The 15513-nt window shown below is 41.5% G+C and overlaps 1 protein-coding gene across 1 annotated transcript; it reads left to right on the top strand.

Annotated features, from left to right (window-relative positions):
• Positions 1-3369: 3369 nt before the first annotated feature.
• Positions 3370-14230, top strand: LOC129518869 (A-kinase anchor protein 17B-like). The gene is made up of 4 exons (XM_055339138.1): positions 3370-4800; positions 6249-6376; positions 7885-8119; positions 9761-14230. Exons 1-4 carry the CDS (start codon positions 4048-4050, stop codon positions 11399-11401), a joined length of 2757 nt encoding a protein of 918 aa, XP_055195113.1. The 5' UTR covers positions 3370-4047; the 3' UTR covers positions 11402-14230.
• The last annotated feature ends 1283 nt before the right edge of the window (positions 14231-15513 follow it).

Here is a 15513-nt window from a genome sequence, read left to right as displayed (position 1 = left end):
TTAACGTTGATTGCCAACATCTGAAAATCAGATTTCACATGAGGAGCTACATTTCTGGTCTCTTTGGAATAGAATCATAGGAGTATCTGGCCATCCCAGGATGTTCTCCTCTCATTACAGCTGGAGCTGAGGAGTGGCTGCTCCTTTACACCATCCCATTCCTCAGGCTCTGCTCAGTATTCTTTGCTCACTGAGACTATCTTGCTATTTGCTGTAGTCATCTGAGTTATGTCCTCTGCTATAGAATGTACTGCTTATTTTTTGGTTCACTGTGAGATGGAAGTGATAGCCAGTTTTTTGAAAACTGTCAAAAATACAGTACATCAAACACTATAAAATAGTTTTTGACCATTTCTCTCCAAATTTGATAAGAGCCTTTTTTACACTTGAGGAAAGTGAAGAGATCTGGCTAAAATATAGAAATTTGTTTTATTATGCAGAAATCACCTTTCTGAGGGATCTGAGGCATATATTCAATCTCAAAAAGTTGGTGATTTTTAGTATTTGTGAATTTGATTTTAAGAAGAAATTTTTAAATAAGATCCATTTATATTGGTTATAGTTTTAAACAAGTGACTAAAAATGCATCTATTGAAAGTATGATTAAATTAGTAGAATGTTTTATTAAAACTACTTTACAAAAAATAATTCAATTTCTGGACTTTATTCCCCTGCATACATAGTTTGGACAAAATTGTATCCAAATGACACTGTAATAAGCAGCTTTGAGCATTCTTTTTAAAGTAGGCTCCATGCCCAATGCAGGGCTTGAACACACAACCCTGAGATCAAGAGTCTCACACTCTACCTACCAAGCCAGCCAGGTGCCCCATGCTTTTTTCTTCTTATTTTTAATAATTTCTCTAGGATAAATTTCTAGAGCAAGTTACTTGATCAAAGGAGATGAGCCTTTTTATGATTCTTGGTTTGTTTTTGCTAAATTATTCTAGAAAAAATGATTTACATTATCTCTAGCAAGATATGAAGGCTCCTGTTTTGTTTTCTTCCCAAAACTCTCCCAGGAATTGTTTTTTATAATTTTTATTCATTTGTGTAAAACCTGTTAAATGTAATTGTGTATCTTGAAACTAATTAAGAGCTAGATATCTGTATCAGTTAGCTATTGTTGTGTAACAAACCATCCCCCAACTTAGTGGCTTAAATAATGGCGATTTATTATTTCTCACAAGTCTACAGGTTGGCAAGACGGTTGTGCTTGCTCACAGGGCAGTGGTCAGTTGGTGGGTTGGTTAGGGGCTGGCTGGTTTTGGATAGCTAATCTGCCACGAGGAGGCTCTTTTTCATGTGGTCTGTCATTCTCCAGCAGGCTAGCTCAGATGTGTCCTCATGGCATGGCAGCGTTCCAGGAGAGTCAGGGCCACTTGAGACTTAGGCCTAGAACTGGCACTCTGTCACTTTTGCCACATTCTACTGGCTGGAGGGGAAAAAAAAGCCAGCTTACATTCAAAAACTGGGTAAAAATAGACCCTATCTCCTCATAACAATAACTCACATTGCAGGGTATAGATATGGTGCTGGGTAAAAACTTGGGATTATTTTTGCAATTGTTATACCACCACATTCAAACGAATGTTGTCCTTCAAAGTTGTCACCTTTCAAAGCTCTAAAAGCTCATTCCAATGATGTACAAACTAATTAAAAAAGAAAAAAGAATTGGAGCCTTTATTGGAATCTCCTTTTAAGGGGTGGTGGTGGTGGTTATAAGCCGATTAAGAAAATCAATTTGTTTTTTATAGTCACCCTTTTATGTAACATTCTTGATTCTAAGTAATTTTTGATAATTTCTAAATATCAAATCCATGGGAAAAGAATTTCAAAATTGACCTCCAGCAAGGCCATTTAAAAGAATGTAACCCAGACTTTGAAATCAATCCAAAAGGAAGCATTCTAAAATGTTTAACACAAAGGCAGTATCATTGGAATAAATGGGAAGAACATGACAAACCTGATTAATTTGAAGTGATTAACTGCTTGTATTTTCCCCATGGAATATTTTTTAAAAGCTGTTGCTTTAAATTAGGTTGTATAAACAAATACCTGTTGACTATAGATAAATTTTGGAGTTCACTATATCTTAGTTGAATATCAAATTAATTTTTCTCCTAAAGGAGCTTAGTGTTGACTCTTATTTAGGTTCCAAACTGCAGCAAACTAACTGGATTTTTTTTTCTTCATTTTGCTATTTAGATAATGCTTTTGGGGAAAGAGAACATGCTTGTTTTCATAACATTCTCAGTTCAGTGTTGCTATTATAACAATTTCTAGAACCTTAATATCTGAGCTATAGCCTTCAGAGGCCTTTTTGAAAAAAAAAAGTTTATGGAAACCCAAGGAAATTGATTTGGATTGTCCTTTGTGGGCAGTTATTTTGTAAATGAGTGTGATATGCAACTGATGAATCACTAAATTCTACCCCTGAAACTGATAATGCACTATATGTTAACTAAATCAAATTTAAATTAAAAATTTTTTAAAATTATGTACCTATAAAGTTAATCAAGGTCTAATAGTAAATTTTGTTAGAATTTCTATCATCTAGCCATATGTTTGTGTCTAAACCTCCCTGAAGTTAACATTAGTGAGAAACTCAGGTTAAATGAACATTGAATATATATGCTTTAGAAAGAACTTCTTTATTGGGAAGTGCTATTTGAAGTCAGCAAATAGGAGCAGAAATCCTTAATTCCCAGTATTAGCGATCTTACTTTGGGGCAGCTTAAAAGAGTTTATTAATATGAAATGCCAGCAAGCCCTCAAGTTTGGGGGACGGGGGGTTTCCAGTCCCATAGCGGAGGACAAACTTATTTGGTCACTCATTAGAGGAGGTTGTTGCCTCTGTTCTTGAGCTTAGAGTTCAGTTTAGTTCATGTCAATAGACTAGAGGCATACGAGCGGCTATGTCCATGTACCATCTCGGATGCTAAGTCAGGTGTGTGTTTGTGAATGCACTGCAGGTATTTTATCCTTGCCTTGTTTCTGTAGCACCTCCAGCCAGTTTTTATGGGATTCTACATTTGAGATCAATCACACAATAGATTGGAGATTTGGAATCTTGGGGTTTCAGTGTGTGGGCAAGTTATTTGATTTTCTTGAATCTGTCTGAATTTCCCCATCGGTAAAACAGGCACGAAAACACCTACTCACAGATTGCTTCATGAGTCAATGAGATAAAGTAAGACTGCTGCCACTAATAAATAATCATCATAGCTTGTGTTTATTGAGAACTTCCTATGTACCAGGCACTGTTCTAAGGATTGCACATGTATTCACTCATTGAATCCTCTCGGTCATTGAATCCTCTCAGAAATCCTATAATTTCTATTTTTCAGTGAAAGAAACTGAAGCATATAGTACAGTTAACCCTTGAGCAGCACAGGTTTGAACTGCACAGGTCCACTTAAGCGTGGATTTTTTTTGATACAGTGCTATAAATGTATTTCCCTTATGATTTTATTTTCTTTCTTTTTTTAAAAAAAGTAATCTCTACCCCCAGTGTGAGGTTCAAATTCATAACCCTGAGATCAAGAGTCACACATTGCACCAACAGAGCCAGCCAGGCACTCCCGTTTTTTTTTCCTTCCTTAGGATTTTCTTAATAGTATTTTCTTTTCTCTAGCTTACTTCGTTGTAAGAATACAGCATCTTGCACATATGCCATTCACAATGTGTATTACTCGATTGTTTCTGTAATTGGTAAGGCTTCCAGTCCACAGTAGGCTATTAGTAGTTAAATTTGGGGGGAGTCACAAGTTATATGTGGATTTTCAACCATACAGTGGTGGGAGGGGGTTAGTGCCCCTCACTCCTGTACTGTTGAAGAGTCAACTGTGTACAGAAACTCTTTGAAACTTGTAAACACAGTAAACAAACGCAAGCTGTTGTGTCAGTTCTCTCCCCAAAGCACACTTAACCCTATCAATTGAACTGAAGGCCGGGAATGCTAGCACCATGCAAAATCCAAATCCGTATTTTGCTCCCTCTGTATGAAAATGTTCTCTTTCGCCCTCTAAGGTTTCCAGGGCTATCATGACGGTCACTGTGGTACACGATAACTCTGAGGCGACAGAGCTCTGTGCAGCTCAGCACCTCTACCTCAAGCCCATAGCAAAATTGATGATCAAGGTCTTGCTCCCAGAGAGCTCAGAACCTATGAGGCCCTTTTCCAACTGGGAAGTTCTTGACCAGCTGAAGAGCCTGATTTGCCCTGACCAGTTCACCACAGTTCGGCTCTCCAAGAGTACGAAGGACTTCATCCGATTTGAGGGTGAGGCTGAAACGCGCAGTTTGGTTCAGATTTTGAAGGCCAAGTTACACGGGAAGATCATCAAGCTGAATGGTTTGAAAACAGACTTAAAAGTGGTGGCTACTGATGCCCAGGGGGAGTGGGAGCGCTTCCCCAGGGAAAAGGAGGCCTCAGCAAGTGAGGGGGCCGAAGAGCAGGACCAGGATAAGAGCCCAGATTCTATCTATTTCGAAGGCTTGCCCTGCAAATGGTTTGCACCTAAAGGTTCCAGCGGGGAGAAGCCATGTGAAGATATCCTTCGGGTGGTCTTTGAAAGCTTTGGGAAGATCAAAAATGTGGATATCCCTATGCTTGACCCCTACAGAGAAGTGATGACTGGTGGGAACTTTGGGGGTTTCAGCTTTGGCTTGCAGACATTCGAGGCCTTTATACAGTACCAGGAGTCAACAGACTTCATAAAAGCCATGGAGTCCCTTCGAGGGATGAAGTTGATGCTTAAAGGAGATGATGGGAAAGCTCTGGCCTGTAACATCAAGGTAAGAAGGAGCCAGAATTTCTTTCATTTCCCACATTTCTGGTGGTTCTGAGCAAAAGCTGGAAGGAAGAATCTAGAATATATTTCCTTAAACCCCATTAGGCTCTGATCAATAGCTGATGTAGAGATTTGTGTTGTCACTAATAAATGGATGTCTAGGAAGAGAAATAATCCTGATGTGGACATTCTTCTGCTAGCAGGTGTGCTGCCAGCTGTAGTTTGGAAGGGATGGTTGTTATAATCCGGGGCCCTGCCCCAGCTTCTTGAGGGTGCTGAAGAATTCTTTTGGCCCTTATGGAACTATCTCATATGCAGGATCCATTGCAGTTTGAAACCACAGGAGGGCAGTTTTCTCCCCTTTACTCTTGGGGCCACCACCTACATTTTCAGGATGTCTGTCAGGTAAATTGGTGGAATGTAATCTCAACAAAGTTGGATCCTTCCCTTTCAAGATCATCCTATCTATCTGGTCATGCCACCTCATCGATGTCTGAACACTTGGCCATCTCCTTTTTGACCTCTTAATCCAGCAGAGGAAAAGATGCAGCTAAACACTCCTTATTCTCTCAGTCAGCCTTGAGCATGAATTAGGACTTGGGGCTTAAGTAGCTTCCTACGTATGAGTATGAGTGTGTGTGTGTGTGTGTGTATGTATGTATGTGCACTCGATGTATGAAACTACTTATGTTAGAATATATCTTTTAAAATTCTGAGCTATTTAGCCAGATAAAAGATAAAACACATACTATAGTGACCACCCATGTACCCACTGCCTGGCATAAAAAAGAAAACATCAGCCATGAGATGAGACATCATCCCCCTCCTTCCCCTCAAAGGTGGCCACAATCATGAGTTTGGTTTTGGCATTATTGTGTACATTTAAAGGGCTATTTTTGCCTCCTTTTATTCTTCAAGCAAATTTGTTTGTAGCGTCTTTTTTTTTTTTTTTTGTAGCGTCTTGATAGGATTTTTACTCTATTTGGGGGATTTACAAAGTAGCTTAATAATCACTACACTCCAATCTTATAGCCCATTAGGTCAGTTCTCTTGCATCTTTGCTTCCCCAATCCTTTCTCCACCCCCTACACTTTTTTTTGACCATTTTTGGTTCTGGTGACTAAAGTACCTGAACTCAGTTGATCTTTATAACAAACCACAGGTAATATACTCACATCCCTCAGTGCCTGTGCCCATAATGACCCTGTGATACCCTCTATGGCCATACGAGAGCTCCTCAACGGTTCTGTCAAAGATAGTTTGAGAACCCACAGGGCTGTCTGGCAGGTGCCCAAGGAACAGTGGAACAGTATGGAGATGGGGATGCAGACAGGTCATTTTGAATTCAAGTTTTGAATTGTTCTGTACATACTGGTTTCATCTCTTTGGCCTGGAACACACCCAGTCCAGTGGCAGACTTTTCTAATGAAACTCTGAATTGTTTGTGGGCAGGTTATGTTTGATACAACCAAACATTTCAGCGAAGGGGCAATAAGGAGGAGAAATCAAGAAAGGCTAAAGTTACAAGAGCTGGAGGAAGAAAGGAAAAAAGTAAAGAGAGATGAGGAAGAGGCTGCAAGGTGAGGAGACCAAGAGGGATTTTTGCCTTTGATGTGTGGGTTTATCCCTTCAGGTGAATGGCTATGCTTGATAGGTAACACTGAGGTGGGGGTGGCAGGAATTGGTACAGATTGGAAAACTCTGTGGAAGCCTACAGTCTTTTAGCTGTGCTGTTACAAAACGAAAATGGCCCAACGATTGAAAACGAGAAACTTAAAAAAGTAAGGTAATGAGCTAGGTTAAGGTATCTGGGAAGAAATGATTTTTTAAAAAAATGATTTTAAAAAAAAGAGATCAGGGCTTTTACGATGAAATCCTAGCCCACCAAATTAAAATGTTGACCAGTTAACCCCCAATTTACCAAAGTTTACCTTGCCCACTAATTTAAAATTAAAAGCAAAAAACAAAAACTAATTCTTTTTAGATCTGGGAGAGATTTTCTTCCACAAAAATGGTCAATGGTCAAAGAAAGCATGGATTTCTTGAACTTATATTTTCTGTTGACCTGAGTTCTTATGGTGAACTTGAGGAACCTCCATGTTCATTTCTTTGAGCTTATCCTTATTTTCCAATTTAGGGACTGGAGCCAAAAAGGGCTAGTGTATTGCCAAAGGTTTGCCAAGAAGGTACACGCGGGCTGGAACTACAGGGCTCTCAAAACCAGTTTGACCCCCTGGCCCCTCCCTTCGCATGTTTATTCTTTTGGTCTCTCATGGAAATTATGCTCATTCAAAATAGGCGATAAAAAGTCCCCTTCTGTGTGTCTTTCACTTTTTTGACTGGTAGGGTGACAGGAGCTGCTTGAGATCATGACTGTGACACTCTTGGCCAGAGTTTAAGCCCAGTCAAGGCAACTATTCCCCCAAATTTCCAGACTAAACATGCAGTTGAGATAATCATCCAGCCTTTGGCTAAATCCTCACTCAGGTCACTGTCCCTTCTTTCCCCTTCCCCACGGTTCCATAAGGGCCCAAGCAAAACAGTTAGATTTTTCAGAAAACAGTGGTGAACAAAGCCCATGTTCTTCTAAGTCAACAAGTTGTTAGGATAGTGTCTGGTGTTAAGTAATATGTACCAAGGACCAGTTCTCACCCATAAGATTTTCGGAGTGCCTGGACTCCCCGTTTATTTATAAGCATACGTGAAGCCAATTCCATGAAAGGTTTTGGTCTCAAGAGAAATGGAATCACCACCACACTGTGATGGCTGGGTTCACAGGCTAGACTGCTTGTGGTTTGAGAAAGTGGGGACTTATAGAAGCCCCTTCCTTGAATTCTGTAGCCTTCTTTTCACATACTCTCTCTTGTGCATGCCTCTGAGTGACCAGCTCAGTTCTGTGTCCTTCCCTTTGACTGAGAGCCATGGTGTGTCACTTCCTAAGTTGTCTCTGTAGGCCCCTAGGATTAGCACCAAGTGATTCCTGGAAACCTAAATGAGGAGTCCTCCCCCAGCAGTGGGGAAGGAGCTGGAAGGAGAGCCAGTACCTAGTCGATGCCTTTTGAATGACTGACTCTTGATTCTTGTCCAGAAAAAGAAAGGAGGAGGAGAGGAAAGCCCGGGAGAAGAGGAAGAAGGCCAGGGTCAGGAGACGGGGCCCGAAGGAAAGAGACAGGCACCGCCACAGGAAACAGAAGGCCAGAGCCACAGCCCACGGTGTCCGGGAGCCCTACTCTTCAGAGGAGTGGGAGGAGAGGAAGTACCTGCTGGCTCAGAGGGGGGTGGAGGCTCTCCGGTTGCTACGGGTACTCTTGAGGAAAATTGCAGTAAGGCTCTTTCTCAATCCGTCTTCGCTTTTGGTAGGTACTGATCTTTCTGAGGCATGCTTTTACACTGAAGCAGTGGCCTGTTTGAAATTGGCTCCAGGGAAGACTTTTTTTTTGCATTCCTTGGGGTTTGTTTTCAATAGGCTGATCTCAGTAACCCCTACTGTGGATCGACCAAAGGGGTGCCCAGAGGCTCCAACGCAGTTGTTTCTCACCCCTGCGGCTTGGTCTCCCCATGTTTGGTGTTCCTGAACTCTGGGACACTACAGCCCAGAGCAGTAGAGCTAGTGAAGCTACTTCTCTAGGTTCCTAATGGATGTGACAAAATGCCAGGAGGGGCAGGATGGACGGCACAGGGTTAGGTTGATAGTCTTCCATTAACACGACTTGTCCATTCATCTGCAGCAGGTTTGGATGGGAAGGAAGAGCCTTGGACAGAGACCTTTGTGTAGCAAGCTCCTGATAGTCTCGTCCTAAACTATTTGTGAAGGAATTCCTGACCTCACAGAGCAATTTGTTTCATTTGAAGAGTTTCCGTTTTGGAGTTTCAGGGTTTTATTTTGGCCCTGCTTTATTAACCTCCTAAAGGTAACCAGACTTGGCAGGTAGCCTGGAGTAAAGGCCAGATAAGTTCCTAGATTGTTCATTTAAAAATGCATCTTCAGTGTTTTTAAATATGCAGATGAATGACATCAGGATCAGAGAGAGTTACTTTGCCAGATATTTGCATTCCCAACCTGTCTCTCATTAGCATGGACAAGCAACCTTAGTAAAATCAGGATCAGAAAAAATTCCCATTTACATTTATAATAAGGCTAGCTGAATATTTTTTCTTACTGAAATGACCTTCAGGGGTGACTCCTTTCTAGGAATTTGTCAAATTTAAATGTATGTGGTGCCTAATCCTTGGCCCCATTGACAGGGCCTCCTACCAATTACATGGTCCCCAAGTTAGACTCCCAGGTCCTGGGTAGGCTCTATTATGATGAGCACCCCGGGTCAGCGAGAGCACGGTGCAATCTCTCTCAGCAGGGAGGGTCATGGGAAGCACCTGTCTCCTGCCCTGCAGTTGCACAGAGTGGCCAGCACAGCAGAGCCATTACCGCGGCCACACTTTCTACCTGCTACCTTGCTTCTGCCTGAAGCAGCTAGGGGGAACGGCTCAGGGACATCCTAACCTGCGACCTGTGGGAAATGGCTGGGATGAAAAGCACAGAGGCAGGTTATCTTTTAAGCCAGTTGGTTCCCCTTTAGACACACATTTCACCCATCAGTCTTTTCCTGTTCTAGGGTTTTCTGGGAAGGCTGTAGAGCATTTCTTATTCCTCTTAATATCCCCAGCCTCTAGCCTACAACCTGGAACCATAAGTACTCACCAGTTTGTGAACAAATTTTTTAAAAAGGGTCATGTGCTTTGAAGGTATATAAATGGTGATGCACAGACCTTTGTAAATGCAGCTCATGTGAGCCCAAGAGGCTGAATTCCATACCTCTTCAGTCGTCAGTGCAATATTGTTCCTAATTGGGATCAATCTTACATGTTAGAAACCTCTTCAGAACTGTGTCAGCAAGCTCAGTTTTCTTGGACATTTTTAGACTGTGAAGTTTTTCATATGAGATTTTTAACCTTTTTCTTTAAAGGGATCCACACAGTTTAACCCACAGGGGGTAGATGATGCAAGCCCCAAAGTGAATCATGCTCCAGAGAACACATTGGAAACTCTGAAGAAAGAAGAGTTAAATACTCAGTATCTTCAAAATCAGGAGGAAATGCCAAAATATCAGGTTGCCAAGTCAGACAATAAACGAAAACAAAAAATGAAGAAAAGAACCAGGGCTCACTTACGTAAATCTTCCCACCACCTCGGGAGAAAAAAAATAAGGTATTCAACTAGAAAAGAGAGAACTGGAAAATTATTAACTGATGGATACAATCACAGTGTTGTCTCTGACCAGAATTCTTTGCAGAATGAGATGATTCAAGGTCAGTCTTCTGAGAAAGAAGACCACCATGATTCTAATAAATCTGATTCTTCCAGATTATCTGAGGTAGACCATGGCAGGAAACAGAAGATCTATGAAACAGATGAATTTATTGATTACCTATTAAACTATTATCAAACTCCCAAGTATGCCCGTACCTGCCTAGAACCGAGTCACGTAGCAAGCCCATGTCAGTGGCAGAGGGCTGTCCATGCTAAGGGAAATGGATTTCAAATTAATTTGAGGAAACGTAAGCATCACTCCACCAGTCTGAGCCAAATGCAAAACCTGGCAACAAGAGAACGGGTTCAAGAAGATGACTACCAGTCAGAGATCTATACTCAGGATCCTGAGCATAAACCACAAAAGAAAGGAAAAGTGGATTATGCCAAAGAAAGTACTGAGGAGTTAAATCATTGCCAGGACACAGCCAGTGAAGCTGGTGATCACCTGTCCCCAGCTGGTGGAAAGAGCCATCTGTTGGAAAAGATGCATGCTTACCAGGTCAAAGATTCCAAATCCGCAAGTCAAAGCCAAGTTTCCTCACCCAGTAGGTCAGCAGACTTAGATTTGGAGTTGACAGATTTCTTAGAGGAAATCAGTAGTGATTCTGAATGCTTCAGTGAAACTCTTAGCATAAACAAAGAAGAAAAAGAGAGGTCTGTGGCCACATATGAGAGCTCCCCAGAAAAACAATCTCTTGATGATGATGAGACCACCACTAGTGATCGAGAAATTAGGTCAAGTCCGCAGACCTTGTATTCAAAGTGGAACTGTGATGGGGAGGACAGCTCCTCTAAATCCAAGCTAAGGAAACCAGGCAAGAGGTCTAAGTATGAACTGAGATGTTCATGGCTTGAGGGTGAAAACAATTCCATTAGAAGTGAGAAGAGCAACAGCAAAAGGTGGGAAACACAAGACCCCAAATACTTGTTTGACGAAGGCCACTACCACGAATCCGATTCTAACAGTCTGTTAGACCGCATCACAAGGAAGAGGAGGAGGTTTGGAGATAGCACATTTGGCCAGCAAGTCAACTACCGGCCCATTCATGTGCCAATAGCATCATCGAAAAGTGCTCATGTTTTCTATTTGGGGGATTTGCCCCAAAGAAGAGAGACTCCATGGAAGTCAGAATATAACCAGGAGACAAGAAGGTTTAAAAGACACGAGCACTCTAAAGATTTCATGCCGAATTCTGATAATTATTATATTAAACGTAACAGTCAGGAGCACATCGACTACAGAAGCTATTTAGGAAGCAGCTACACCAGTTCTCTATATTTTCAAATGTTTTGAAGGTCTCTTAGATCAGAAGCACCCTTATTCTCTGTAAACAATGTGCAAGAAGAAAATTTAAAACCAAATATATATATAGCTATGTAGTTAGCAACTACAGAGCAGAAGCGTGGCACTTAAAAGCTTGAGAAAAGTCAAATGCAAAACCCTGTTCCTCTCGCCAAAGTATAAAGCATAAATGACTGCAGATGTGTTGGCAAACTTTGGGAATAAGAAACATCCAGGTTCCAAAGGATGGTAAAACAAGGTGCCTGCAAAACTTCTTGATCCAAGGACAGACATTTCTACAGTTCAGCTGCAATCTGAACTCAGTGCCAGTGAGGAAGCATATGAGCACTGAGAGGGGTTGATAGTCCTTGGTGGCTCCCTAGCTGTTAGAACATCACCATTTAGCATCATTTACCTTCAAAGGGGACAGTGGTGAATGAAATAGCATCCTTTGACACGTTCTTGGATTTGGTCAGAAACACCATGTGCAGCCACCAAACATTCCTGACTTTGATCTAGAAATAACTGCAGGTAAAAGAAGAGAGGACAGCTAGAACATATCACAGACTTCTTCATGACACTGGAAGGTTCTGTGACCATGCACCAGAAGACAATTCACCTTATCACAGTACTCAAAGAGTTGACCTTTGAGAAATGAAACTTGGAAGAATCCACAAAAAGGGGCTCGGATTGTCCTTTGAGGCTTAAACGGATGGCGGACCATTCGCAGAGCTGTTTTTTTTTTTTCTTTTTGAAGAACCCCATATCATTCCATCCTAGAAAAGCAAGAGAATCGAAGTAAAATAACCAGTGGGATTTGCAAAAGGAAATATGGAAAGATCCCAGGGTACCAATAACGGCACTTGGGAAGATAGGACATGGCAATATTCCATTTCAGGTTATGTAATCCTTTCACTCAGGGTTGGGTGACATCAGTTCGTAAAAAGCCACTGACTATCCCCAAACTGACTTTTATAAAACACTAACAAGTGCCTCCTCAATCCTCAATAATGCCATGGAGTTAGGAGGAGTCAAGGGCGGAGCCCTAGTTTTCTAGCTGGGGAAAATGCTATGTGTGCAGGATTTGTAAACTCTTAACAGAAACAATTTATCTTTTTACCTACTGGTTTTGGACTTCTTGAATATGTTTTTAAATTGAGATATTTTATAGATTCGTAAAGACTTACATCTTAACGCAGTGCATGTTCTATTGAAAGCTCGGCTGATTCATTCTGCCTTACATAGGATTTAGGGCCTCAGGGGCAGTAGATGACGTCTTTTTTTTCCCCCAACAAAGCTATACCGGATTCGGCAGTGGAAGACATCAATGAGATCTGACTGGCTGCAGCAGGAAAAGGAGATTTTCATTCACAGCAGCAGTGGAAGGCAACATTTTCAGAGGACGTGATTCATTTCAGTCTTAACTGGATATTCCATAGGAAAGTACCAACTGGTAGGGCCAAGGTAGGACGCCAGTCAGTGCAGTTGCCCTGAATGAGGAGGCACGCTCTGTGCTCATAACTGGCCCCTTGAGCAACCTGATCCCTGAAGGGGCTACAAGGGCTTCTCATTTACCTGAAGTAAGAACCATGCATCATTTCATTGATCTCTTCTAATCACAGTTAGTAGAGATATGCTAGTTCGTGCAAAAGCTCAAAAATGAATGTAACATAGCAGGTCGTGCTTATTATTAATGAGATGATAACCAACGAATGATTTGTTGGCTCCCGTGTATTCAGTTCCTCTTTCAAACTAGTGACTCTGCCATCAAAACTTGGTTTGGCTGGTCAGCTCTGAAAAATCGCTCATGGGGTGAGTGCCTTTTCTCCTGAGGACTAGCAAGGGACTACTCATGTTTAAAGTACTGTCATCTAGAGTAGCCTTTTCAAGGGCTAAGAGCTCGCATTTTGTCAGACAACTTTTGGTACCTAGGTATTTTTCCCTCCACTGAGACCCTGCCTCCTTATTTTTTCATGTTTCATGCCACTGAAACGAAGAACATTCTGGGTTTGTAATGGAAAGCACTTCTGCTTGTTTTGAAAACAAGTCTTCATTTCTTCTTCATTAGATAATTTTCTTTGCAGAGATTTTTAGGCATGAAAACAATTTGCTGCTCAGTAACCAGACATGAAAAATAAATTGCAGAAGACAGCATGTGCAATTTTGGGGGGGGGGTAATAATAGAACTGGTGCTAAGTCACTTCTATATAATTGTCTGGTTTTGTTTGCTAAATACCATCCTGGGACCTAGATGTAAGTAAAAATACTCGTTTCATGTTTACTTTCAGTACAACCTTGGATTTTTATATGTCTTGTGGTAATGCATTTTAGATTTGAATAAACCTTTTTTGTGTGTGTGTATGTAGGCCTTAAATGAGGAAGAGAAGAATTTATCCTGTCCTTTTCAATGGAATGAATGGCTTAGTAAGGAATGAATAGAACAGAAAATATCGTAATCACTTTCTATTAATCAACATTGCTCTTTGTTGTGCTGTTAAGTGGTGCAAAAATATTTTCTCATATCTTTTTTCTATGACCTATTAAGTAAGGGCCTGAACTTCAAACTGTCTTTTTAAATAGGTGTTTTCATGTTTTCTTTCCCTTGTATGTGCTGCTGCTGATAGTGCTTTAAGAAAACTAAAAATCTGTCCATGTCTTTTTGTTCCATTTGTTTGAATTTCTCAGGTAGAAAGCCACATAACCTGGTAATTTTCAAAGTAAGAACCAAATAAATGTATTTTTGTTTGTTGCGAGACTGTTTAAAATGTTTTAAATAAATGCTAATAATTCCACAGGGGTGGGGGTGAGTTTCTACTTATAGTATGCTGCTTTGCACTACTGTTGCCAATCCTATCTCATTTGCATTGTTAGAGAAATAGTACATATTTAATTTTCAGATATATTAAAAATAAAATGGTTGTAGTGGCTAGAGTCTGTTCATTTACCACGTGCATTGGCTCGGCTATCACACATCTACATTTTCTATGAAAACATACACATCTGGCTTTAATACTGCTGCTATGCAACTTTTCCCTATATGATGCTAATGTTTGGGAACTGACATGTCAGAGCTCACGCAACTGAAGATCACAGTTTTTAATCTTCATTTTGGATAAATTGAGATAATAGTATTTGGACTTAAAACTGTCCTCCCTTCAGCAAAGGTTTTACCAGTTAAGTAATCTTAGAAGGCAGCGACATGGGCCCCACACGGTTCACCTCACCCATTCGGCACTTGGCAGTGTTCAAGTTCTACAATATCCTGATGTTAGTGTGGGTGTGGGATGGGGGAGGTCTGGTCAGAGAAGCTAGGGGATTTGACCAGTGGGGAGTCACCTGTGTTTTCACATGAGACGCACAGCAAACAGCCTCTAAGCCTCTAAGTGTTCTATATCGAAGGCTATACCTTATTTGTACAATCTGAAAGGGTCCTTGTTGCGGGGGTGGGGGAGGGTGTCAAAGAGCGCTCTCTGAAACAGCATGGGCTGTCTGGAAGCTTGTTCTAGATTTTGGATTAGCCTCTTTGGCCCCCTGAGGTTAAGGTGGATGTATCTTTATGCAGAGAAGCCACAGATCTGGAGGTACAGAAAACAGCCTAGGACCTAGAGTTCCGAGTCCTGAGGACACACACAGCACCTCGGCTGGGGGCTGGGTAAAAGCAGGGGCACAAACCTGTGGGGTTCACCTGACACCTCCCCTGCTGGCCAGGAGCCTGTAACCACCATGCCCCCCATCTTGAATGGCGCCTTTTATATAATGTGGTTTTGGAATATGCTAGCTGGATTTGAGAAGTTTTTAGACCAGAGTCCTGCCTTATAGTAATAGCCTTTTACATGTAATCAATATAATGTTGATTTCATTCGGAATGGCGGGGGATTGGGTTAGAGATCGAAGCTTTAACCAGGCTCTGGACGATTTCCTCTTGGCATCAGACAAACCCATTTAACTCGGAAGGAGGAGTAGCCTGATCTTCACTTTGGTCTAAATGGGATTTCAGGCTGCAAGGTGGCCCAACTTTTCTCCCTCCCATCCCCTTCCCCAAAGCACACGGTATAACAGGGTGTTTGGCACAAAATGGGCAACTCAGATATCAGTCGAATCAAAGCAAGTTGGGGGGATAGGCT

This window comes from Nyctereutes procyonoides, unplaced genomic scaffold (assembly GCF_905146905.1).
Source record: "Nyctereutes procyonoides isolate TBG_1078 unplaced genomic scaffold, NYPRO_anot_genome, whole genome shotgun sequence".
NCBI lineage: Eukaryota > Metazoa > Chordata > Mammalia > Carnivora > Canidae > Nyctereutes > Nyctereutes procyonoides.
Note: the sequence above shows the minus strand (reverse complement) of the source record. Positions and strands in the feature narration are given on the sequence as shown.